At 44.4% G+C, this 24,282-nt stretch overlaps 5 protein-coding genes across 5 annotated transcripts; all 5 read left to right on the plus strand.

Annotated features, from left to right (window-relative positions):
• Positions 1–362: 362 nt before the first annotated feature.
• LOC307073847 (uncharacterized protein) lies at positions 363–1,167 on the plus strand (the record flags this gene model as incomplete). Its single annotated transcript, XM_079733806.1, has 3 exons — positions 363–383; positions 482–652; positions 940–1,167. 3 exons carry the CDS (start codon positions 363–365, stop codon positions 1,165–1,167), a joined length of 420 nt encoding a protein of 139 aa, XP_079589932.1.
• Positions 1,168–1,847: 680 nt separating this feature from the next.
• kbtbd7 (kelch repeat and BTB (POZ) domain containing 7) lies at positions 1,848–4,889 on the plus strand. The gene has a single exon (XM_079733550.1). The coding sequence runs from the start codon at positions 2,241–2,243 to the stop codon at positions 4,110–4,112; it is 1,872 nt and encodes a 623-aa protein (XP_079589676.1). The 5' UTR covers positions 1,848–2,240; the 3' UTR covers positions 4,113–4,889.
• Positions 4,890–5,065: 176 nt separating this feature from the next.
• On the plus strand, positions 5,066–6,385 carry LOC307072551 (ras-related protein Rab-33B; the record flags this gene model as incomplete). The annotated part of the gene is made up of 2 exons (XM_079731888.1): positions 5,066–5,320; positions 5,939–6,385. The coding sequence occupies 2 exons, from the start codon at positions 5,066–5,068 to the stop codon at positions 6,383–6,385; spliced, it is 702 nt and encodes a 233-aa protein (XP_079588014.1).
• A 2,045-nt stretch (positions 6,386–8,430) lies between these two features.
• On the plus strand, positions 8,431–13,183 carry katnal1 (katanin p60 subunit A-like 1; the record flags this gene model as incomplete). The annotated part of the gene is made up of 10 exons (XM_079731328.1): positions 8,431–8,592; positions 8,850–9,010; positions 9,383–9,521; positions 9,827–9,948; positions 10,051–10,156; positions 10,806–10,964; positions 11,177–11,303; positions 11,921–12,055; positions 12,356–12,482; positions 12,985–13,183. 10 exons carry the CDS (start codon positions 8,431–8,433, stop codon positions 13,181–13,183), a joined length of 1,437 nt encoding a protein of 478 aa, XP_079587454.1.
• A 2,559-nt stretch (positions 13,184–15,742) lies between these two features.
• On the plus strand, positions 15,743–23,430 carry tspan7 (tetraspanin 7). Its single transcript, XM_079733530.1, has 8 exons — positions 15,743–15,868; positions 18,628–18,816; positions 19,480–19,554; positions 19,668–19,763; positions 20,078–20,233; positions 21,030–21,113; positions 21,244–21,330; positions 21,531–23,430. Exons 1-7 carry the CDS (start codon positions 15,803–15,805, stop codon positions 21,310–21,312), a joined length of 735 nt encoding a protein of 244 aa, XP_079589656.1. The 5' UTR covers positions 15,743–15,802; the 3' UTR covers positions 21,313–21,330; positions 21,531–23,430.
• The last annotated feature ends 852 nt before the right edge of the window (positions 23,431–24,282 follow it).

The following is a 24,282-nucleotide window of genomic DNA, read 5'->3' on the forward strand; positions in this document are numbered from 1 at the left end:
TGTCATATTTCCTCCTAATTTCATCCAGACATCCTAATATTTAGCAGCAGAGATCATCTGGTAATGATTAGCTTAAAGGCAGATACTGTTCTTCAAACTAAACTTTAACAGGGCACGATGTTGATGACCAAGCTCCAAGGTAACGCTAGGATCAAACTCAACACACTCACATTCCCTCCTCGTCAAACATCTTGTGATAATATGTAAGTGTGCAATGCTATTTGAACTTCTAGATCACTAAAATGCAACTTATATATGACCTAATGATAACTGTATAGAAGGGGGAAAACTTATTCTCATCTTTCTCATTATTTCTTTGTGTTGTCATGCAAAGCAGGGAGCCAAGCTTGTCTTTTGAGAGAATGCCCAATAAAGCACAAGAGGTATGCACTCATTTACAATTCCATTTAAATCACTTTAAAATCAAGAGGCCTTTTCATAGATCGAATAAGTAAAACTGTATGCATTTTCTTATTTCTAGGATGCGGTAATCAACCTGACCACAGTGCGAGAGATCGCCAGGGAGCTGGGTTTTGAGTGGACCGTTCTGGGTGATGAACTTGGCTTCACCAGAGCTCAGATCAGGCAGTTCCAGTCCAAGTCCGTTGAAAAGAGCGTCCAAGCCAGAAAAATGTTGGAATGCTGGTACAGTGTGTGTGTGTGTGTGTGTGTGGGTGTGTGTGTGTGTGTGTGTGTGACCTCTTCTATGTGCATTTTTGTTGATGTTTGTGTGTGACAGAGTATGTGTGTGTGTGTGTGTGTGTGTGTGCGTGTGTGTGTTTGTGTGTATGTGTACGTGTGAACTCTCAAATGCTAGTGCTAGACATTTTTCAATAACACAGTCCTGGTCGATCACCATGATCGCTGTGGACCACTTTGGGCCTTGTGCCCTTTGTGAGAATCTTTCTTCACGTGTTCTCTTTTGACCCAAGGTATGAGTCATCATGGGACAAGAGTAACAAGACCAAGCTCCTGCAGGACGGTCTGAAGCGTGCCGGGAGGAGGGACCTGGCCGAGAGGCTGCGGTGCCTCCACTGGGGCCAACAGAGGCTGAGCCGCAGGGTGGAGCTCCCCTCCGCCTTCCCCTACCTCATCACCGTCCACAAGACCATCAACAATAAGGAGGGGCTCCGCAGGATCAACAACCTCAACCAGAGATACACCTGAGGCTGGAAAGAAATGAACTAACAGATCTTCATATAAACTATAACTCACAACCACACACACACACACACACACACACACACACACACACACACACACACACACACACACACACACACATTAAAGCATGAACAGTTATACATGGACACACAAATAAAGGTATCTAACTGTGGTATACTTGTTCAATTTCAATTCTCTTAGTTCTTCATTATTACAATTAAGACCATCTATATATTAACTATAAAGAATTCAAAATGAATCCCAACGTTCAATAGATCCCGCAATGAAAAGGTAGCTAAGTGGGCAGCTAGGTTGTTAGGTAGGTAGGTAAAGGCAGGCCGGTAGGCAAATAGGTAGGTGAAGAGCTCTGGGTAGATGGAAAGGACCATTTTGTTCATGGTTTTCAGCATGCATTCTTATTTATTTAATAGCAAGATATCTTTCTATTAGTCTATAATAACTGATTAAAGACGTACGGTATATATGTATTAATATTTTATTTAAGCTCAAATGTGAGCTTCATTAAAATACCATGAAAAGGGATGGCACCATTGAGAAGGTTGGCACTCGTCCCTCTGAAAACACACAAACGAAGTCAACCAAACATGGTGCGCCCCCAATCTCTCGTGACCAATCAGAGACATGTGCGGCCATCACATTAGCAAGATTGTGTGAGGGGAAAGTCGTATGCTACTGTATTTCAAAAAGCGTTATACAGCTGCTTTCATTGGGACGTCAAATATACTACGAGTATGCCTGGAATATGCCTTCAGAAACATGGGTGAAACTGTTAAAATTTATATCGACGAATCATATTTACGGAGTAAGCATATTTTGGACACATCATTAGCAATATACGGAAATGCATTGCCGAATTGTAGGCTATACCTTCAAGCCAGCGTTAATCTAGCAAGTCGCTGCTAATACATTTCCTATGATTGTTATCTTGAGACGAATGAGCAATAACAGTAGTCTTAGCGCCAAGATAACGAAGGATACAAAATCGTCCTCTGTGATTTATTAACAAGCTATTCTCTCGCGAAGAAAACAATAGTTGATGACAGCACGTTTTCTCGATGGCATCGGTATTGAGTTATTTCAGTGGTCCCGAAGAATTGGAAGACGTCAACCATGCCCGAGTCTTACTTAAAGAACTTAAATCCTTGTACGACTCCCGACTGCTGGCTGACATCGTTATCGGAGTGCAGGGCGACGGATCCCTGGACCACTGCGACGAGCAGTCAGTCAAAGCCAAAGGTGACATTGAAAAACTTTTCCAGTGCAACCGCAACATCCTCGCTGCTGCCAGTCCCTATTTCAAAAGCATGTTCACTGGTGGCTTAAATGAAAGCATGCAGGATAAAGTGGTAATTCGGGGTGTGGACGCCGAATCCATGTCGGTGATAATAGACTACTGTTACACTGGAAAAGTAACAATTACAGAGAGCAATGTCCAAAAGGTTTACGGGGCTGCCAATATGTTACAGCTCGAGTACGTCAGACTCGCCTGTTCCAGTTTTATGACGCGGAGACTTGACCTCTCGAATTGTGTGGGCCTTCTTAATTTTGCTGACACGTTTGGTAATCTCGAATTAAAAGAAAAAGCCCAAACGTTCATAGCAAAAAACTTTAACCATCTTTTTAATGGAAATGAGCTTTGTGACCTGGACTTGACGCATATACAAGAGGTGTTGGGTTTAGACACTCTGGATGTCGACTGTGAAAGAAAAGTGTGCTCAGCAGCTCTACAGTGGATACAGGCCAATGCACCAGTGGAGACTGAGGACGCATTACAGGTTCTCCGGTGTGTGCGCTGGAACCTGTTTGCAGAGGGGGACAAAGCTTACCTGGAGAGCCTCATGGCCAGTCCATTAATTGAGAAATATCTGGCATACTTTGTCAACCGGTCTTCCGAGGAGGACATATCTGCAAAATCTGCGACTCCAAAGCACAGGATAGGCGCTAGCGCGAAAGAGATGATCCTCTTCTTTGGCCTGCCAAACGACAACATAATGTGCTGCGACCCCTACTCGGAGGACCTCTACTTCATGGCCCCCCCACTGGTGGACCTCAGCAGTCAGGACTACAAGCGCTCCACCATGGAGTCCCTGATCGCCTGCGCCACGCCTGAAAACAACCTCTACCTAGCCTCCCACCTGTCCAAACACTTCTGGCTCTACAACCCTCTGCTGAACAACTGGCAGGAGCTGGCCGAGCGACCCCTGGCCCGGATCCACTCCGGGATGGGCTACCTCAACGGCCACGTGTACATCCTGGGGGGCCGGAGCCCCGTGACGGACGTGCGGCTGAAGGAGGTGGAGTGCTACAGCGTCCAGAGGAACCAGTGGACCTTTGTGGCCCCCCTGCCCCACTCGCTGGGCAAGATGCAGGTGGTGACGCTCCACGAGCACCTGTACGTGGTGAACCGGCGGCGGATGCTCTGCTACGACCCCCGGCGCAACCGCTGGCGCAACTGCGGTTCGCTGCGGCGGGACAAGCTGCACAAGGCGTGCGTGTTCCAGGACCAGATCGTTTGCGTGTGCGACATCCCCGTGGTGAAGGCCTACAGCCCCAGCCGGGGGGAGTGGAAGAGGCTGGGCGACATCCCCATCGACAGCCGGGCGCTCAACTACCAGGTGATCCAGCACGACGGCAAGCTGCTGCTGCTGACGCAGACGCTGCTGCAGCACAACAAGAACCGGATGCTGATCCACGAGTACGAGCCCGCCCGGGACACCTGGAAGAACGTCATGGCGGTGTACGTGTGCACGCTGGGGCCCGTGTGTGTGGCCACGCGGCTGTACCCGCCCTGCCTGGGCTCGGCGCACAGCGTGTCCATGGAGGAGGAGGACGACAGCGGCTCCAGCGCCGACTGGGACCTGGACGGCCTGACGGACGCCGAGTCCGACTCAGCGAGCTCCAGCTCGTTCTCTGATGAGAACTGGTGATGATTATTGTGACATTGCAGGTGTTTCGTTTTTTTCTGTTTTTCACAGGAGGCGATTGTAACATATGCAAGGGGCTATCGCAATGCCCGACTCGGTGTGGTGTTTTTCATTTAAAGCAGTTGTGTGACAGGTATGATGTCTCTCTGAGCCAAGAACTTTTGTGGTGTGTCAATAAGCTTTTGTATCCCTCATTGATGAGCATTGTGATTGAAGGATTAAAAAACTTTTGATTTCGCTGTCCATATTTAGAACACATGAATACCTATTGTTTATTATTATTTGTACTGGTTATTATCTTTATGTGCCTCCATTTTAAGTCAGAATATCATACACTCTAAATCGGCCACCTCTATTTCATACCCTTTTCTTACCCTTAATTAAGGCAAAGCCAATTTTGTAAAAACGATTGAAATGAACAGCCAATGCACTGTACTCAGGTTAGGCCGAGCAAAGCCTATATGCCATTACGGAATTTAAATCCCTGAAGAAAATGTGTTTCAATGTTGTGGTATAAACGTTAATGTTAAATTATTTTACTGTTGTTATTTCCATAGTTTAGATTGTTTGTTTGAAATTGGGGAAAAACAGGGTCTATGGAATGAAAGTACATTGCACTATGATATGTGTATATATTTGATTTGTGTATTCCTTCTAAAGTAATATATGCCTAGTGGATGGTAAAGATAGCATAACATGACTTCTAACTGTTTTAATTTTAAAAAGTCAAAATGTTTATGCTTAAAGCCTGGTTTGGTATACCTCCCACTCCAAGTTTAATTATGCGTTTTTTAATTTCATTTGAACTCATGGAATAAACACGCTGAAAGGTTTTATATGGGCACTGAAGGAGAATTCAGTTGAATCCTCTTTATTGTGTGGATGCTCGGCCCCGATTGGGTCGTATATTCTCGCGGTGTTTAGAATGTACTACATCTAGGTGGCGAGGATGAGCAATGGCAATTGAAAACAACCCTGTGGAGGTTTTTGATACAGTTTTCAATCGAAATGATACTCAATTGTCATCACAGCTTGAAAATGATAGCATCGAAGCTCGCATTTTTAAGATCATAGTAATAGGTGACTCTAATGTAGGGAAGACGTGCTTGACTTATAGATTCTGTGGCGGCATTTTTCTCAAAAACCCAGAGGCTACCATCGGTGTTGATTTCAGAGAAAAGACACTCGAGCTCGACGGAGAACGAATCAAGGTAAGGATTTCAAAGTGTTATACCTAGATATGTGTTAACAACCCTCGGGATCCTACAACATTATAAACCCTGTAGTGGTATTTAAGGACCTCCATAATAAGGCGTGCATAGCCCACCAAATATAGAAAATAACTGCTTTTAAAGTACTCGTTTTATCTGCTCTGTCTGAAACGAAAGGTAGTCAAAAATATAACTAGCTTGCTTGCTGTAAAATAAGCCAAGTCGTTTTTGCTTCTCTAGATATGTTACCTCCATCATAGCATGCGATGGTACAAATCACATAGCTGATCTCTTCTACTAAGCATCTTCTCGTATTCTACAATGGCATTGCAGATAATACAATCCAACTCATTGTAAAACTTGTCATAAAGACCAAATATAATTATGTGCGATGTATTACATGTATCTCTATCGGTCTATATATAGCCTATAAGTCATGTATATTTGTTGTGTGTGTCTGTATATGATATCTTATGTATATTTGTTGTAATTTGTGTTTGTGTGTTTTTAGCTAATGTGTTATTCATTATGTTAACTATTTGGATCTAAAATGTTTATAGTTTATAATAAGTTTATAATAACTAATATATATGTTGTGCCTTTATTGACCACCATCAGCTGCAGATATGGGACACGGCCGGGCAGGAGCGCTTCAGGAAGAGCATGGTAGAGCACTATTACCGCAACGTACACGCCGTCGTCTTTGTGTACGACGTGACCAGCCTGACCTCGTTTGAGAGCCTCCCCGAGTGGATCAGTGAGTGTAGCCGGCACTCTGTGGGCCCCATGGTGCCCCGCATCCTGGTGGGCAACAAATGCGATCTCAGAGCGCATCGGGAGGTGCCAACTTCCCACGCCCAACGCATGGCAGATGGCTACAACTTCCCCCTGTTTGAGACGTCAGCCAAGGACCCTGCTGAGAAGGAACACGTTGATTCAATCTTCCTGACATTGGCCTACAGATTGAAGAACCATAAGCCTCTGAGGCTGAAGCAGCCCAGTGAGAGCAGCTCGAGTCTGCTTTGGTATCAGAGGGACCATGAGGCCACAGGTTGTCAATGCTGAAGTGTAGCCGTGCTGCTGGTGTGCGTGCCTGTGTATGTGCGTATACAGGGTTAGCAATATGAATGTCTTCCATTGTTGATTTCCAACCGATTTCCCCTACGTCTTCATGTTCTTCATCTTCTGGTTTCTTGCAGATGGCTGATCAAACAGCAATGCATGTCGGGAATACGGTGCTGCCTGTAGTCTAACGTCTTAATGGTGCAGAGGTAAATTTGAATGGTATTCATTTAGTGGTGGGAATTCCCCAAAGGGGAAGTAAAGTGGGAATACCAGCGAGAATTGGGTGTTCAGCAATTGAACCACAACCAGGGTTTCCCCATAGGGTCATGGAAAGCTGCGAACAAATGTTAAGACCAGAACAGTCTAAAGATATAGTCTTATGCTATTCAGCGAAGTTCATTTGTATAGCAATTTATACAATCTCAAAGAGTGTAAAGGAGGACAAATCCATGTGATAAAAGAAAGAAGCCTCTAATATGAACAAGTATACTGTAGGTTTAAGGTATAACTCGAAAAGTAGAAAAATACTACACAAAGCAAACAAGAAACATTAAGTAAATGCAATAAGTTTCACTTCATTGATTGCAAAATACTGAAAAAACGTCTGCCTTGTGAACCCAATATAAACCACAGAAAAAGGGCCCTGGGATTGAACAAGCCTTTCTGTATTGAATGTGCATGTGCTCTTTGAGATAAAATGGGGTTCCTATTAATTACTTGCTACTGTAATTTCCATTGCTGGCAGTATTGTGAGCTTGTAGAACAATACAATCTACATAACATTTCATCAGTTAAGAAAGGGACCACTGTGGAACAGAATGTAGTTGTGAATAATACAGTGCACACATTTGAACTGTAAATATTATATGCTGTCTTTGTCATTATTAAACTATGCCTGCTCATGTGTAACACTTTATTGGAGAGAAATGCCAGTGTCTGACAATGTAGCTATTATTGTAGCAATTAGCTATTATTTCAGAGTTAAATTTTGTTCTGATTTGATTCGTTTTTTTAATTTAATTTTTTATTGAAGTATAAAATTGCTAAATTGAAATATAATAAAACACATGAAATTCCTTTGCATGAAAATATTTGGTTTACTACCCAGGACACACTTCCTGTGAGTGTGAAGACCTCTTCACCCTAAATCAGGTATTCACAATAAAGATTGACGGCGTTATTTACGTTACAAACATATGTAAACATGTGTGATGTATAGTTTTTTCACAGTCGTGCTTTAATGGACATGCCCATGTATTATGTATATAATATATGTAATACAATACATAATGAAGACAATGGCAAAAATGGGAGGTTTATATTACATCTGCAGTAGGCCAGAAATAATGTAGAGTGATGCTTCTGTTAAATGCTATACATAACATGTGCAGACTTCACGTTAGGCTTAGGGCTAAAAGCGCGAAGTGATGCTTTGATGGCTCTGTTCTACATGTTTTCAACGAGGACTTGAACGCACCTCTAATGAGGCGTTCAGTCATTCTCCACACGGCGTCTGTCGGCGACCATGGTAACACTGGCTTGTGTTTGGACTTCGACTGATCCAAGAAATTCATACTCGCCGTATTACATTTTATAACAGTGAGTGTATAATAACATATTTAAGACATAGTGAGTCCTAGTTTGTTTTGTGTCTACGAATTGATGTGTCGCATTCAGGAGATTAGCCGAAGTGGTAACGGTATGAGTCCATGCATGCGATTGGTTTACTTTTCTGTGGCCCAGCTAGTGGTTCGAGCTAGCTCAAGCTAACAGGGCGGCAGCGGTACTAACTTACGTTTTCTTATAGGCCTGTACATTTATATCGAACTGCTGAAATGTAAACCCCGCCTTATGCATTCTGCACATATTTCGAATAATGAAATTTCTATGTTGTTATTACAATGACAACAACCTGTATATCAGTATTTGTTTCAATGGGGACTTGGTATGAATGAGTGGCCTTGTTGTCATCATGTGACGACATTTCAAGATTTGAATTTTTGGGTAAGAGCCAAGTTTCTTTCCCTGCAGAGCCACCGTCCAGTATGAATTTGGCTGAGATATGTGACAACGCAAAGAAGGGGCGAGAATATGCACTGCTGGGGAATTATGACTCTTCAATGGTGTACTACGAGGGAGTCATTCAACAGATTCACAAGTACTGCCAGTCTCTCCGAGACCCTGTCCTCAAAGTCAAATGGCAACAGGTTCGGGACTTTCTGATGCACATTAACACTATAGACTGTGAAATCTAACATTATGAGGAGGATATCATAGAGCACAAATGTATTAAATCACCACATATCTCATACAACTGCCACTGTTTACTATTCCTACACATTTGATCAGAAATAACAATAATTGCAAAGTATACAGCCCAGCCAATGCCAGTGTATTCTTCCACAGCAGGTTGAGCCAAACCTGTGTAAATACCAATTTAACCTCATGTTTTGATTTGCACCAGGTGAAGCAGGAGCTGTCAGAAGAGTATGAGCAGGTGAAAGGAATTGTGGGAACACTTGAGAGCTTCAAGTCAGAAAAGCCTGTGGATTTCTCTGCTGCTCTCCCAGATGAGCGGCCACAGGATCCAGCCGTCTGGCCCCCTCCCACCCCTGCAGAACACCGGTATGTTCTATGTCACCTATCCGACGTTGGGGAGCCAAGAAGTTCAATGAAATTAACACTGTACAAGACCCTTCCTTGTTCCTCCTTGCAAATAAGTAGTTTGCATTCCTGTCCATAGGTGTGTCGTGCCAACGGCGGTATGTGTGGTTTTCATCTTCTGTGTCTGGGGACTTTTGTTTGTCTGGTTCGAGATAATTGGCAGGCCTGCTCTGATACTGGCAAAGTACTTTGCGTTCGCCCCCAAGGGACTCAAACTCTCCCTTCCACCTGCATTAGTGACAGCAGCTTAGCCCACAGACTAGGACAATCCTCTACGTTTTTTATTTCTTGTTAGCTGCTGCTTGAGCTCATATCCATGCGTTTCATGTGCAGGAACCCTGCTGCAGTGAGGCGGCCCAGTAGCGGTGTGAAGCCCCGAGGGGCAGCGCCATCGGGCCGTGGTCAGGTCAACCCCAAGTCAGAGCGGCAAGCCTCCAGGGAGAACCGGGGCCACAAGGCCAAGGACGACAAGGTCAGGATGCTACTGAATCCTAATTTTCTCCTAGTTTGGTCCTTCTAGTTTCCTAGAATGGTGTCTTTGACCATGACTGTGCACCTTGATTACATTCCTGTACACCTGCACAGTTTCATCTGTAGTCCCTGGGTAGGCTGCTATTTAGCGGATAAAATCGTATTAATATAAGGCATTAAGGATACGTGCCATATGGAATGATACAGGACACTCAAAACCTGACACTTCCTGCACTGGATAGACACGATTTTTAAGTGCAATAGCTTGTATTATGAATGCTTTGTCTTCCCACCTCTCCCCACCAGTCAAAGAAAGGTGAAGGTGTAGGAGAAGGAGAGCTCAGGAAGTATGAGGGTGCTGGGCAGGACAGCGACCTGGTGGAAGCACTAGAGAGGGATATTGTGTCTCGCAACCCCAACATCCACTGGTATGACGACGGGACACACGCACCTAAACACTCTAATATTTGTGTGGGTAGTGCTACCCAGAATACCAGGCTTCAAGGTGTGTGTGCGTGTGCGTCTCCCAGGGAGGACATCGCTGATTTGGAGGATGCTAAGAAGCTGCTCAGAGAGGCGGTGGTGTTGCCCATGTGGATGCCTGACTTCTTCAAGGGCATCCGTCGACCCTGGAAGGTACAAATCGGATTCATTAACACACACGCAAACATGTGTGTGCATGGTGTTGTGTGTTTGCGCTTGACCATTCACCATACATAGGATTTGAGATTTATAAAGAGAGAGATTTTGAAACTTCACCAAACAAACGACCCTCCCTTTCTGCTCCCTCCCTCCCCCCTATGTTCTCCGCCCTTGAGAAGTGTTGAGGTTCACAGAGCTGTGATTGACGTGGAACAATCACAGCTCACAACAATCACAGAAAACAATGGTCCAAAATTACCTGGTCGCAATCTAGAATCTAAATTCGCTAATAGCTTAGGGAAACAAATTCCACTCTAATAATACCTCTCTAATCTGACCTACAGTCCCATGTTAACTCCAAAAGGACAACCAGAATATTTAGGGTTACTTGGGTCTACAGAATGGTATCACTTCTGCTTTCACTTTTGCTTTTTCAGTATGCTGCAGAGTTGACCCCCATTTCATCTTATTGTTCACTTCAAAATGAAAACAACACACGCAGTACAGAATAAGTTTTGTTTTTAATAAATGGGTGTCTATTTGAGACTTGACATGTTGTAGTTTAAACATATGCGTCTCTGTCTCTCTCTCTTTCTGTTTCTCTCTCTCTCTCTCCGTCCTTTCTATCTTTGGTGCCTAACAGGGTGTGCTGATGGTCGGCCCTCCAGGGACTGGCAAGACCATGCTAGCCAAGGCTGTGGCAACCGAGTGCGGGACGACCTTCTTCAATGTGTCCTCCTCCACCCTCACCTCCAAGTACCGGGGCGAGTCCGAGAAGCTGGTCCGTCTACTGTTTGAAATGGTGAGTCTGTGTGTACGTGTGTACGTTTCTGTGTGTTTATGTCGTTGCTGACATTTGCTTGCAGTTGAGCAACAATTAAAATGGTGTAGAACCGCACCTTCTTAAATACTTGATGGTAGAACCATACATTCTTAAATCCTTTAGGGTAGAACCATACATTCTTACATCTTTGATGGTAGAACCGTACATTCTGCCGTACTTCGTCTTTCCAGGCTCGGTTCTACGCCCCGACTACCATCTTCATCGACGAGATCGACTCCATCTGCGGCCGGAGGGGGACATCGGACGAGCACGAGGCCAGCCGCAGGGTCAAGTCCGAGCTCCTGGTGCAGATGGACGGTGAGCGGGATGCAGATCTGCACACAGGAGTCTTAAGTTATCAATACACTCACCCTTTAGCCTTCAGGTAATCGGAATCCAAAATCCCAATGGAAATCTTGCCAACAAGAATTCCCCTGACGCTCCGTGTTCTGCCAGTGAGGTTATTCAGACAGACGATTGATCAGTGGGTAAATCGTTTGAAGACCATGTTGTGTTTTGATATGACATTTTAAACAGAATATAGATTTCAATTAATTACTGCGTTTATTAAGTCTGCAATTACCCTGTGGGAGGACTCATCTGTCAAGCCATTTTTTCCCTCTCCCAATGTCAGTGTTTTCCCAAGCGATGTATCTTGCACAGGTTCCCCACTTCCTACTCATCGGATGTATTTGAGCAAACCAAAATTGCTGATGTATATTCTGATACAAACACAATATCCAGGTGTGTCGTAACAGCCCACACGTCTCGCTAGGCTGTTTTGAGGTCCATGTGGTATCTACCCTACCCTAGTAGATCATCTTTGGTTTAGGTTCCTCTTTTAATCCGAGAAAAAAGGAAATGAAAACACGGCCATCAAGCCAACAAAGCAGAGTGAGTGATGCAGTGGGCGGGTTTGGTTTTGTGGCGAGCAGGTGTGGGCGGGGCCTCGGAGAATGACGACCCCTCCAAGATGGTGATGGTGCTGGCGGCCACCAACTTCCCCTGGGACATCGACGAAGCCCTGCGCCGGCGCCTGGAGAAGAGGATCTACATCGCCCTGCCTACAGGTGATGCACGCACAGCCGCACATGCACACACACGCACACAGCCTGATACCAGCCACACCCTATCCCATCTATTTTTGCAACTGCAATGCAATGTGTTTTACAAGAAAATATACAAAGAATAAATCCAAATAATTTACATTTTATTTCCTAAATGTAAACTAACGTTAAAATGAATATAAATAATTGGAGGGAAGGATGAAATAAATAATTACAATGCATACAGTGTATAAATTACATTAAAAATCAATCAAATATCTGCCCTGAATCGTATGTTGTAATGCTGTGTGTGTGTGTGTCCAGCCGTGGGTCGCACAGAGTTGCTGAGGCTCAACTTGAGGGAGGTGGATGTGGCCGCCGACGTTGACCTGGCTTTCATCGCAGAGAGGATCCAGGGCTTTTCTGGAGCTGACATCACCAACGTCTGCAGGTGTGTTTGTGGGCTGGCAAGGGCGAGAGAGTATGCGTCAAAATAGACACTCGCCAGCCAGACAAGTACGCCCCAGTCACTATACCATATAGCCGGTAGAGCTATTGGTGTCCTCTGTTGTTGTTTCTGGGAGTTATTCCTTTGCTAGTTAGAATGTTGGGACAGAATTTTTAAGTCTATATTGTGATGATGATCATGTCTTCATCCATCGGGGGAGTCAAGTCATTCTTTATTCAGTAGGGAACCTAACCCTAGAACCTGAGATGTAACTCACTCTTCCAGTTCTATGAACGTTTCACAATGGACAAAGTACCTCTTCCATGTTTGTCAATTAATAAGACAGTTCTCCCCCTGTAACGGCCCCTGGGCCCTCTCTGGCCCTAATGCCAGCGCCATACATTCCCAGGGCCTCATGCATAGAAAAAAATCTGTTTCAGGCTTTTCACAAACGCTTCACCCAGTCTGTATCTGTAAGAGTTCCTCCTCCCTGTGTGCCCACCAGGGACGCCTCCATGATGGCCATGCGGCGGCGCATCCAGGGCCTGAGTCCGGAGGAGATCCGCGCCCTGTCCAAGGAGGAGCTGCTCATGCCCGTCACCATGGAGGACTTTACGCTCACGCTCACCAAGATCTCCAAGTCGGTGTCCGCAGCCGACCTGGAGAAGTACGAGTCCTGGATGGCCGAGTTCGGCTCCGTGTGAGGGAACTGCTCCGGAGAGCAGGGGACCTTTTTATTGTTTAGACGATGAAGACAATGTTGTAAGACGGTTTGAGCTGAGCTCAAACAGGAAGTGGATCGCTGTGGACTATTGGAAGGTGGAGGATGGGATGGTGTGAGCCCAGCATGCATTAGAACACAGGTACTTTTCGTCTTTTTCTTTGGAGGACACTGTAACGATTTGACCGCTGATATCTCCTTATTGTAGCTATGATCGGAACCAAGCCTCCAAGAGATGACATGTCAATCATGCCGTTGACAGACTTGGGGGGGTTCCCGGATGGGTGGGACCTGGGTTATGATGGCTCTGTTGCCCTCTTCCTCACCCCTCAGACCTTTTACTTGAATGTGACTTTTTTTCTCTTCTCGTTTTGGACATCCCTTAGTATTGGTTGTTAACGGGGAGATAATGAATGCACAGCACTAATGCACTCAGTGTTTTACATATTTCAAACACACAGCACCTTGAATGTTGTTGAATATGTTGTTTGAGTTCTTACTGACTGAGCTGACCACCCAGAGCATGTGGTGTAGTCCTGGTAGGTAGGCCTTTATGCAGGACAACTGCACACGTCTCAAGACTCAATGCTGTCACATTCACATAGATTGGATACCTAAAGGTATAGAGTCAAATGGCTCACAGACACATAGAGGTACTTAACTAATACTATGACTAGGTTACTACCTCTGAGTCACAGAGCAGGCTACCATGACTCATAGAGGTATCATTTTGTTTGATTACTACCTTAATGAGTCATGGCACAATGTACAGTGACTCATAGTGGTACTTGACTTATACTTGGATCTGGTTATATGACATTAATGTGTCATTTGGCAACAATTGAACTGCCATATGACAATATTTCATTGTCCGTAAGACCATCATTATCGCAAACAAGTAAATGGGAGGATGAGGTATGGATTCTGTGTCTTATCCACTGTGACAATACATTGCTATCTGCTGCTAGCTGCTGTTGGTCCTCATGATGTCATTGCAAAGAAAATCAGAAAGCCAGGAGTCCGATGACCAATTGAATACTTAAGCTCTCTTCAGTCGATAGGCTTCACAGGAGGTAAAGGTTGGTTACCAAGTTTCTGGAATAATTTCAAAGAAAATTGAAACGAAGGCCTTAAAAAGTGTAAATGTAAAGAACTATGTTAATTTGATCAGTTGAAGTGATAATTTACGCAGGGACCTCATATTTATTTTTTCATTTTAATTTGAACATGTAAAACATAGCTCTGTTTTTTGTTGTGTAATACGATGGTAGTAAATAACAAACGGGAAACTTGGATAGCAATTTGAAGGAAAACCGTCTGAAGTACATTGCAGTTTTTCTTTTTACTTTGTTATTGCATTTGATTTCTGACATTTTGTTTGTTAAATGTTTGAGCAGTTGACAGGTTAACATTCAACATTCTTTACTTAGAACTTTTTTATTAATAAAGTTTTATGTTCATTTTTGGACTTTTGAAAAGCTTTTTGGAGTTTTTAAATTTCTCTCACAAAAGCACAGGTATTGTCGAGGACAAAATCAATACTAACTATTAGCCCACTTCTTCTTCCACTCTCTGTCTGTCAAGGCAGGCATCAAGACTTGGCTCATCACTATTAGGCCTTGTATCATTACTTTTAACTTCTGGTGGCTGCAGGTCGTATAAGGGCTGTGTGGGGGGAAGGCATTGGCACATTTTTCTTTTTTGAATAATTAGGCCAGTATGGATTAGGGATTATTTTACCAACAACATAAATAATATCATTTGCACTCTATAACCATGTCCTCCTAACCGTCTTCACTGGAGGGACATTTTTGGACATAGCCACTGTTTAAATATAAACACATTTGTATTCACAGACAAAGGACTGGAAAATCTGGCAATAGTCCTCCCCCTGTAAGGCCTACTGGGGGCCATAGAGGATGATGGTGGCTACAGAAATGTGGGTTGACTACTAAAAAATGTACTTAACGGTGGGCTGAACGACACAAAACGTTCTACGCTGATCTGGGACAGTCAAATTCACTGCAATATTCCTTTCCCAAAGTAGGTCTATAGCCTATTCAAACAGGCTATGATTTAGCACAAATTTAGTATAGATAAACAAATCCGACACAACATTGCCTACAGGTAAGTGTATATTATATCATTAAATGTTGACAATGGTTAAACGTTTTTTAAGTAGAACTGGGCCTATAGCCTATTTTACTGTAACATGTAGACTAAATACAATGTTTTAAAAGAGATAGCCCTACCTATTGCAGAAGTTAAGGAACGACCATGTTTGTAATTAACATTCATATAAAATCAAGTTACTTAGTAAAGGTATTTGCACACCCTTTTTATCTATTCTTCCTTATTTTGTTGAACTTGAATCTCACATTAAAATATAAAAAAACCATAATGTGCTAACTATAAAACTATATAATTATAAGAATACGTGCACTCGTATAACGGTTTTCTCACTCCCATAATAAAAATGGTTGTAGCCGACGGTGACGCTCCGCTGGTACATCACACGCGTGGTCGCAACGCAACCACAGTCTACTCAGAGACGTTTCCGGAGCGAGATTTTCAGCTGTAACGGTACAAATAAAAAAACAGGATGGAGACCAAACCAGTTATAACCTGCCTGAAGACCCTCCTCGTCGTCTATTCCTTCGTGTTTTGGGTATGTTCGGTGTTTCTCATCTCCCGATTGATTGTGGCTTCATGTAGCATCGCCACCGTGTTTTTCTATAGGCAGGGAGTCTTGTGTTGTGCATGATGAAGTGAACGGGGGCTCACCATCATGGTGGTGGTGGCGAACACGGGAGTCATGCTGTTTGCATCTATTTTTTATTACGTTTTATTGGTGGCTGATAATTGCTGTCTAGCTTTTATGGTGTATTGACGTTGTGGCGTTTGATTTCAATGTTGATTGATGTTGGTGTGGTCCGTTATGGTCCTAATGGAACGGCATCCATGTTATGTTGAGGCTCATGATATCTTTCAGGCGTCACTGACACCAGCGCAAAAAATAGTGGATACACAACGCCCAAGCGTGAATCTGAGCGTTGATGGTGAACAGGGATACAGGAAACTAGTTTGTTATACCACCATTTCGCATCCAATTCCATAAAATATCAAGAGGCCAGTATTATGATCCTTTATATTCTCGGGGGCTGTTGCTGTAGATTCTTAAAGGGCCATGTGCACCTGTCAGCTGCTGCTATTTTGTGAGTCCTATTGTGTCAAGATAAAGATGTGTTGGTGCCTCTCAGAAAATACGCCCACAGGATGTTTCCAAAGAACACTAACATTACAAGTGCGATTTTGTTGTAAGATGCAAAAACATATACCTTTAACACACACACACACACACACACACACACACACACACACACACACACACACACACACACACACACACACACACACACACACACACACACGCAAACTTTGCTTATGTGTTTGTAAATGACAGCCATCATATGAAATCAACCTGAGGTTTGATGGGTTTTAATACATATTGTCTATATATCCATAGTTGTTGTCTTTTATTTATTATATTATGTGTATATATATATATATATATATATATATATATATATATATATATATATCTCAAAAGGAAATTTTATTTTATATTGATTGCATGTAAACAATATGAATTCCTCGAATGATGCACCATTCCTTCTTCTAAACTGGCCCGCAGGCATGTGGGAGTCACAGCTCTGAAAATGTATATTTAGTCCAGACTGGCCGTTCACTCTCAGTTCTCCTTCATGCCCACAGCATCCGATTTCAGATGTCCCCAATGCCCATACCTAGAATAGCAGAACCTGGTGGGTGTTCAGGCGATATACCATGTAGGCTGTCAGGGAAAATAAAATATGAATTTATACAACATATTTTATTTTCCCACACACGGCTAGCAGACACCTTCCCTTTCTTAATTGGGGTAGAGGTGACCTGTTACGAACTGGGTATTATGACCACAGTAGCTGGCATGGCATTACATTTTTGTGTGTGTGTGTGTGTGTGTGTGTGTGTGTGTGTGTGTGTGTGTGTGTGTGGAGGGTGCAAGCTGTTTGGAATTCAATGACAGACAAGTAGTCTAGACAACCAGTCCCTGATTTCCCTGCTGGCTTTGAGTAAAGACACTAGCTGATCCGTGTTTAATATTCAGTGGTGGCCATTTGCTATTGATATTTAATGAAGACAGAATTATTATAAAGAATATTCATCTGACTGTTGCTGTGTATTTGTTTACAGCTTTATATACGTTTGTTTACCTAGGATTACTATAACGGCAGGGTCAAAATATAATTATGTTTGGTTATTTCGACATAGCCAAGTCATTTTTCACTGTGAGCCATGGAATTATTTGACCAAAAGAAGTATCCGTATATCATTGTAATATCCTAACCAGGGAGGGAGCCACTTAAATACAACCCTGACTGATATCAATCATTGAAAACTTTATTCATAGCACAGGAGATAATTATCACCCATTTGTCGGGACATTGCCGCGAGGTGTGATCATCGGGCCATTTTGTAAGCGGACTCGTCCTCTCTGGTCCCATAAAATGGCAGCAGGAGCGGTGATTCACCGCTCGTACCGCTCCTGTCCGTGAGGATGTGGATGGGTTGCCCCCCCCTCCCTCTCCCGCTCCCCCCTGCAGGAAGCCTGTCGTTGGCATCTGTTGCTCACCTCCTTCCCAGTAAGACCTCCCGAGCCCAGGGAGCTGCTGGTTGCAGCACCACAACCACAACCGTTCCTTTATCCACGGCCCTCATTTGAAATGCTAAGAGAGGCAACAAGGGAAGCGCCTGTCAAAGAGCCTCTTTGATTTGTCCCCCGTCTTCTTCGTGTGTGTGTGCGTGCGTGTGTGTGTGTGTTTCTGGGTGCATGCGTGTGCTTGCATGTTTGTTTGTGTGTGTGTGTGTGTGTGTGTGTGTTTGTTCGTGCTTGTGTGTGTGTGTGTGTGTGTGTGTGTGTGTGTGTGTGTGTGTGTGTGTGTGTGCCTGCCTGTGTGTGTGTTTCAATCAATGTTCCCAAAGCGAGCAAGCGATGTGTCTTACAATCAGGATACTCTCACATACGTCTGCCACCACCTCTCCCTCCCGCTCCACCTTCCCCTCCCGCCCCTTCTCAGCCACGGTCTCCCATCGCTCTTCTTTTATTGTTCCAACTCGATCCGCCTCGCGCTGCCTTCCTCCCATTAGGGCAATGGAAACGTTGGCTCTCCTGCCACCGCATAGGGATCTGTATAAATTATGCTCTTCCTTCCTCATTTGATGTTTCTTATCCACACTTCCTCTCGGTTTTTCTCAACTCCCACACACTATCCTCTCTTCGGCCCTCTCTCTCTCTCTCTCTCTCCTCCCCTCTCCCCCATCTTTCCTGCCTCTCCCTCCTTTTCCTCCCTCCCTATCATCTGACAGATAACCGGGGCTATCCTGTTGGCGGTGGGAATATGGGGCAAGATAATGCTGGGACCCTACATCTCGCTGATCGCCGACAACTCCACCAACGCGCCCTACGTCCTCATCGGCACCGGGACCGTCATCGTGGTGTTCGGCCTGTTCGGGTGCTTCGCCACCTGCAGGGGGAGCCCTTGGATGCTGAAGCTGGTGACTGGAGATAGAGGGATGGGAGGGGAAGGAGAGAGCAAGGGAGTGTGTGTGTGTGTGGGGGGGGGGAAGCGAAGGCCAGGGCAGGGAGGGAGAGGGATTGAAGGCAGGGACAGGGGAGGAGGAGGCGGATGTGAGGGGGAGGGAGGAGAGGGACGGGATGCAGGGATGGGAGTGGAGAGTGATGGATGGCTGATGGGGAGGAAAGAAGGAGAGGGAGGGGAAAGTAGTGTGGGAGGGAGGGTGGAGAAATGGAGGGGTTTTGGAGGGAGGCAGGGAGAGATGTTATTGAGGGGAGGGAGAGACACGAAGGAGGGGAGGGAGAGTGGGAGGTGAGAGGGAGGGAGCTATGTGTTGTAAATGTTGATTAATTAGCCTTGGCTCACTTGATAAAGGGGATGATGAGTGACCTCTATTCGCTGAAGCGGTATCACAAACCCAATAGACGCCATAGGGCAATGCTCTCCGTTTATGGTGGTCAAGTGCGTATGGTTCAGTGTGTGTGCATCTGTGCGTGTATGTATCTATGTTAATGTGTGTGGCTAAGTGCGTGTGTGCACGTACTGGCCAGGGGACATTAGAAAAGATTATGTGCATTGACCCCGGTCTCCAGGCTAGCTACAACACGTGTGTGTGTGTGTGTGTGTGTCTCTGTCCCCGCAGTATGCCATGTTCCTCTCTCTGGTCTTCCTGGCCGAGCTGGTGGCCGGCATCTCTGGATTCGTCTTCCGTCACGAGGTCTGAGGGGCCTCCCGGCGCATTCTCCAAACATTTTCATCTCGGTGGTAAAACTCACTGTCAAGCCTGTGTAACCAAACGTGGTGTTTCTGTTTGTCATCCCTCCCCCCCAGATAAAGGGAACCTTTTTAAGGACGTACACCGACGCTGTGCTCAACTATAATGCTGAAAACGAAGCAAGCGTCGCTGTAGACTATTTACAGCACCATGTAAGTCCCCCGACGCCACGGCAATGCGTTGCAACAGATGCACACCTGAAGGCAGGCGTTGGGGCGGATGGCGATGGCATTTTGCTATCTAAATCCTTCCCCCGTTCTTCCTTACTCTGTCAACCTGGGAATCCCTTTCTCTCTTTATTAAATTTTTCAAACTCTTCTTTTTATCATTTTTCTAACATCCTTTCCTTCCGTTTTTTTCTCTTTCTTTTGCTCACTTTACTTTTTTCTATCACTGTCTGCAACTTTCTCTCTCTCTCTCTCTCTCTCTCTCTCTCTCTCTCTCCTCCCATCCTCCCTCTCTGTAGCTGCGCTGCTGTGGTGTGTACAACTACACCAGCTGGCTGGCCAGTGTTTACTACCCGGCCAACGGCATCCCCCCTAGCTGCTGCCTCAACTCGGCTGACTGCAGCCCGCAGGACCTCCGCAACGCAACCACCGCCCCCACCAAGGTCTATCACCAGGTCAGTGTGTCTGTGTTCACTCTGAGGGCTGCCTTCACGGCTCTGCTGCGCTCACCGCATGGAAGATGAAGCTCGGAGAACCGAGGCAGATCTCTATCTTTTGCACTTCCACCTCACCCCAATGTGAACACAAGGGGGCAGTGTATCATTTATGATCCCAAATGCACACGAGGCAAAGAGAGAATCTGTGAACCGGACTCACGAGACAGTCGTGCTCTGTTCTCTCTGAAAATATGTTGAAAATCAGTCCAATGCACTGCTCAAAAGCTGTTTTGTGTATCCAACTGAAAATACAGTGTTTGGATTTCGGCAGGTGCATTTTTTATCTTGTGTCTGTCTGTGGGAAACAAAACATTGCACCCGGTTCTCAACTCTACCAATCGGCAATTGCTTGACGCTGTGAACAGCCAACAGATGGGATTTAGGTTAGGAAATTACGAAAAGCTGTTGGCATCTGTTGGTTTTAGAACATCAAACAAAGCTGTGATCTGATTGGACACGCTCCAAGAGGCCTGTGTCTACCGGGTCAAATATGAACTTGAACTTGGAAGAGCGCAGCGTCAACGAGGAGAATCTAAGTGGTCTGCTGCGGCCAGCGTCAACACTAGGCTGGGCTTCAGTGCTCAGCCCCATTGGAATACATCGGCAATACTGGCAACGTGGACCCTGACTGCTCATCATGTGTTGCTCACGTTATCATGTGTCCTGGGTTGAGGTTTATCTCGTTCCCTTCTGTTTTGCTGTTGGTGAGAGAGTGGTCTCTGCTCTAATTGATGCACTTCTTCTTTTCCTTCAGGGTTGCTATGAGTTGGTGACATCTTTCATGGAGACTAACATGGCCATCATCGCTGGTGTCACATTTGGAATAGCCTTCTCTCAGGTGGGTGAGAGAGAGAGGGAGAGTGAGAGAGAGAGACAATTGGAAGCCTTTGTGATGTCGCGTGAACGTCATGATCCTAACTGAAATGATAGCTGATAACCGAAATGTTATCCGTCTGTCTCTTTGTCAGTTGATTGGCATGCTGCTGGCCTGTTGTCTGTCCAGGATCATAACAGCCAATCAGTACGAGATGGTTTAGCTGATGTGGTATTTCCAGGTCAGTGATGTTCGTACTCACACGCACACACATGCACGTACACACATGCACACAACCGCAGCCACAAACATGCACATACACAAACACACACATACATGGATGTACTTACTCACACATACACATGGATGTACGTATACATGCACACTCACACGTTTTTCATTGTTGTCCCTAAGGTAACTGTTTTCTCTTTTTGTCTCTAGGGTGATGAAGAGCAGAGAGAACAAATTTGCACCTTAGATGAGGTTATAAACGAGGAGGCGACAACTAGCACACAACCGAATGAAAATGAATCTCTCTCTCTCTCTCTCTCTCTCTCTCTGTCTCTCTGTCTCTCTCTCTCTCTCTCTCTCTCTCTCTCTCTCTCTCACTCTGTCTGTGACCTTAATGTAATACCTTAATGTAACTTCCTTGTAAATGCACCATTCCTTAACACACCGCTGTAGATGTGCATCAATGCTTTCCGTGCAATCCTTTACTTTTCCGCTGGGTCTAGAGGTTGCTCATGGGGATGTGTGCAGGGGTTCGGGGAACACATAGCACTCTGAAAGCATTCTATTGTTTGATGCCTTATTTGGCACAACTTGATCTCACAGATGAAGGCAATATGATCCACGTGTACTGGATTGCGACATTGTCCAGGAACAATCTTTCTACAGTACGATGTAACAAAGGCCAAACGACAACCAAAAAGATCATGACTTGGATTTGGTATATATGATAATATATAAAAGGTTGATATTATTATATTTTTTGAACAAATTATACAATGACAAATCTGGTTACTATTTTATTGGATATATATTATCAAAGCTTTATTGAGCAGAGAATATCAGACATACATATCCTATTGAAGATAATGTCTTATGAAAATGGACTTTCATTGTTTTGAGAGCTTCTGGACTTTTGGTTTAGGCACAATATGTTTAGTGTACTGCATTTGCAATTAATTAGTTAAGATTAGGTTATTAATTAAGTGTAGTGTTATGACACGTTATAAACTAAATGTGAAGTGAATGTGAAATCGTTGTGCACACCCCGCAAAAGGGGCAATGTATATAAACATGAAATGGAGATTTTACCAAGATTCAATAGGCTTATGTTGATTCTAGGTATATATACAAACAGAATTTTGATAAACATTTTAAAGGATATTTCATGCGTCTTTGGTTTTGCCTCATGATCGAACTTTAAATAACATGGCATTTTTCCCCTGACTGGTTACAACACATGTTGTACCCAGTCACATTATGCTAGTTATTTTATTTTGGTTGCCTTAGCCACAGTTAACATTTCCCCTTCAATTTCCTTTAAAGTTAAATGTGAGGTTATTTTACCCTCCCATTCGGTCTGAAGAAACAAAAAACATAAAAAGTTATAATGTTGATAGACGATAAAGGAATAGCTAACAAAGTCATTGGTTCCACCTTTTCTTCTTTCTTCTTTTCCTCCTTCTCTAGTTCTGATTTATTCCGAAATGACTTGGGTTCTTATTATTTGCTTTGCATTGATCCTGATATCATATGAAAGAAAATGAACTGCGTCAGCATTTTATCCCTGCATTTTAACATGTTCTCAGACTGTAGATATGTAAACAATATATGTTAATTTGGATGATGTAATGTTTCACCTAATCTGGATAATATGCTAAAGGAAAGCTTTTGTTATCGCTCTGTATTTGTTTGATGTTTATGTTTGCTTCGCACGTGATGGCAAACACACATAATGTACATTTATTGATAGTTTTGTTCACGGCCAATTTAAACAGCTTTGTATTTGCGTGCACGTGGCTGCATGCCTGTTAATGCGCATCCGTGCTGGTCAGTCTGCGGGACTGACTGAACGTGTGTGCGCGCTTCTTGTGTAAACATTAATCATTTGATGGTCGTCGTCCGTTTATCTAAATGTTTTGCTTATCAGTCTGAAAATTATTTAGTGACTAAATTTCCCAGTGGAATTTAATTTTATTTCTCGAACAAACTAATGTAAATAATGAATTGTAATTCTATCCAGCTTACACGTGGGGTCACCAGAGACTCAACAACTAACCATGCTATTGTCATTCTTCTCTAAAATGCCATCAGTGGTCTTAATATTAATAAATATTCCGAATAACGGTTTGACTGAGTTTTGTGTGTTACATATGAGTCTTAGTATATTATGTGTTTTAACAGAGCTTTTCTACCAAAAACCTCTACCTAGAAATCATTAATGCATCTAATTGGATCAGACCGCTTCGACGGCTGGAAAACTGAAGAAAATATATTTAAAGGCCTTAATGCTCTGGATGTTTCATACACCAAACGATATTTAAAACTTCAAACAATATTAAAACTTCAAAAATTGGTAGGGCGAGCGGTCGGTTGTGGTGCGCAAAAGCGAAGGGAAAAAAACAATCGTAACTTCTTGGATATTACATTTTGTGGCCGCTTGAGGGCGCTGGACCAACGCTGTAAAACGTAACGTTGAAGCTCCGCGCGATACAAAACAAAGGGAGTCTATCTCCGACGTGTGCGCACGCGCGTGCGTGTGTGTATGTATGTGTTTTGCTTCGGGCGCGTGTGTGTGTGCGTGTGTTGCTGCGCGGCCGTGTGTGTGTGTGTGTGTGTGTGTGTGTGTGTGTGTGTGTGTGTGTGTGTGTGTGTGTGTTGCTGCGCACCGGAAACAAGGAGATAGATAAGGGCGGTGGGAGGCCGTTACCCAGGGAGACCGCTAACCGGGGCGCTCTCATCTCGTTACGCAAATTACCGGCAGATCGGCGCGGCAGTGGGTCCGCTAATGGAGCGTGCGTGCCGTTGGCTTCCCGCGCACAGCCCCCCTCCACCACCTCGCGACGAGGCTTAATGGGCTATAGGCAACAGGAGTCACCCGAGAGGGGAAAGGCTATTAAACAAACGCGCACGATCGCGCATGTACATATCCACGCGGACTTACGGAAAGATAAACATTTTAACC

The sequence above is a fragment of the Pollachius pollachius genome (genome assembly GCF_949987615.1).
Source record: "Pollachius pollachius genome assembly, chromosome: 3".
In the NCBI taxonomy this organism is placed as follows: Eukaryota; Metazoa; Chordata; class Actinopteri; order Gadiformes; family Gadidae; genus Pollachius; species Pollachius pollachius.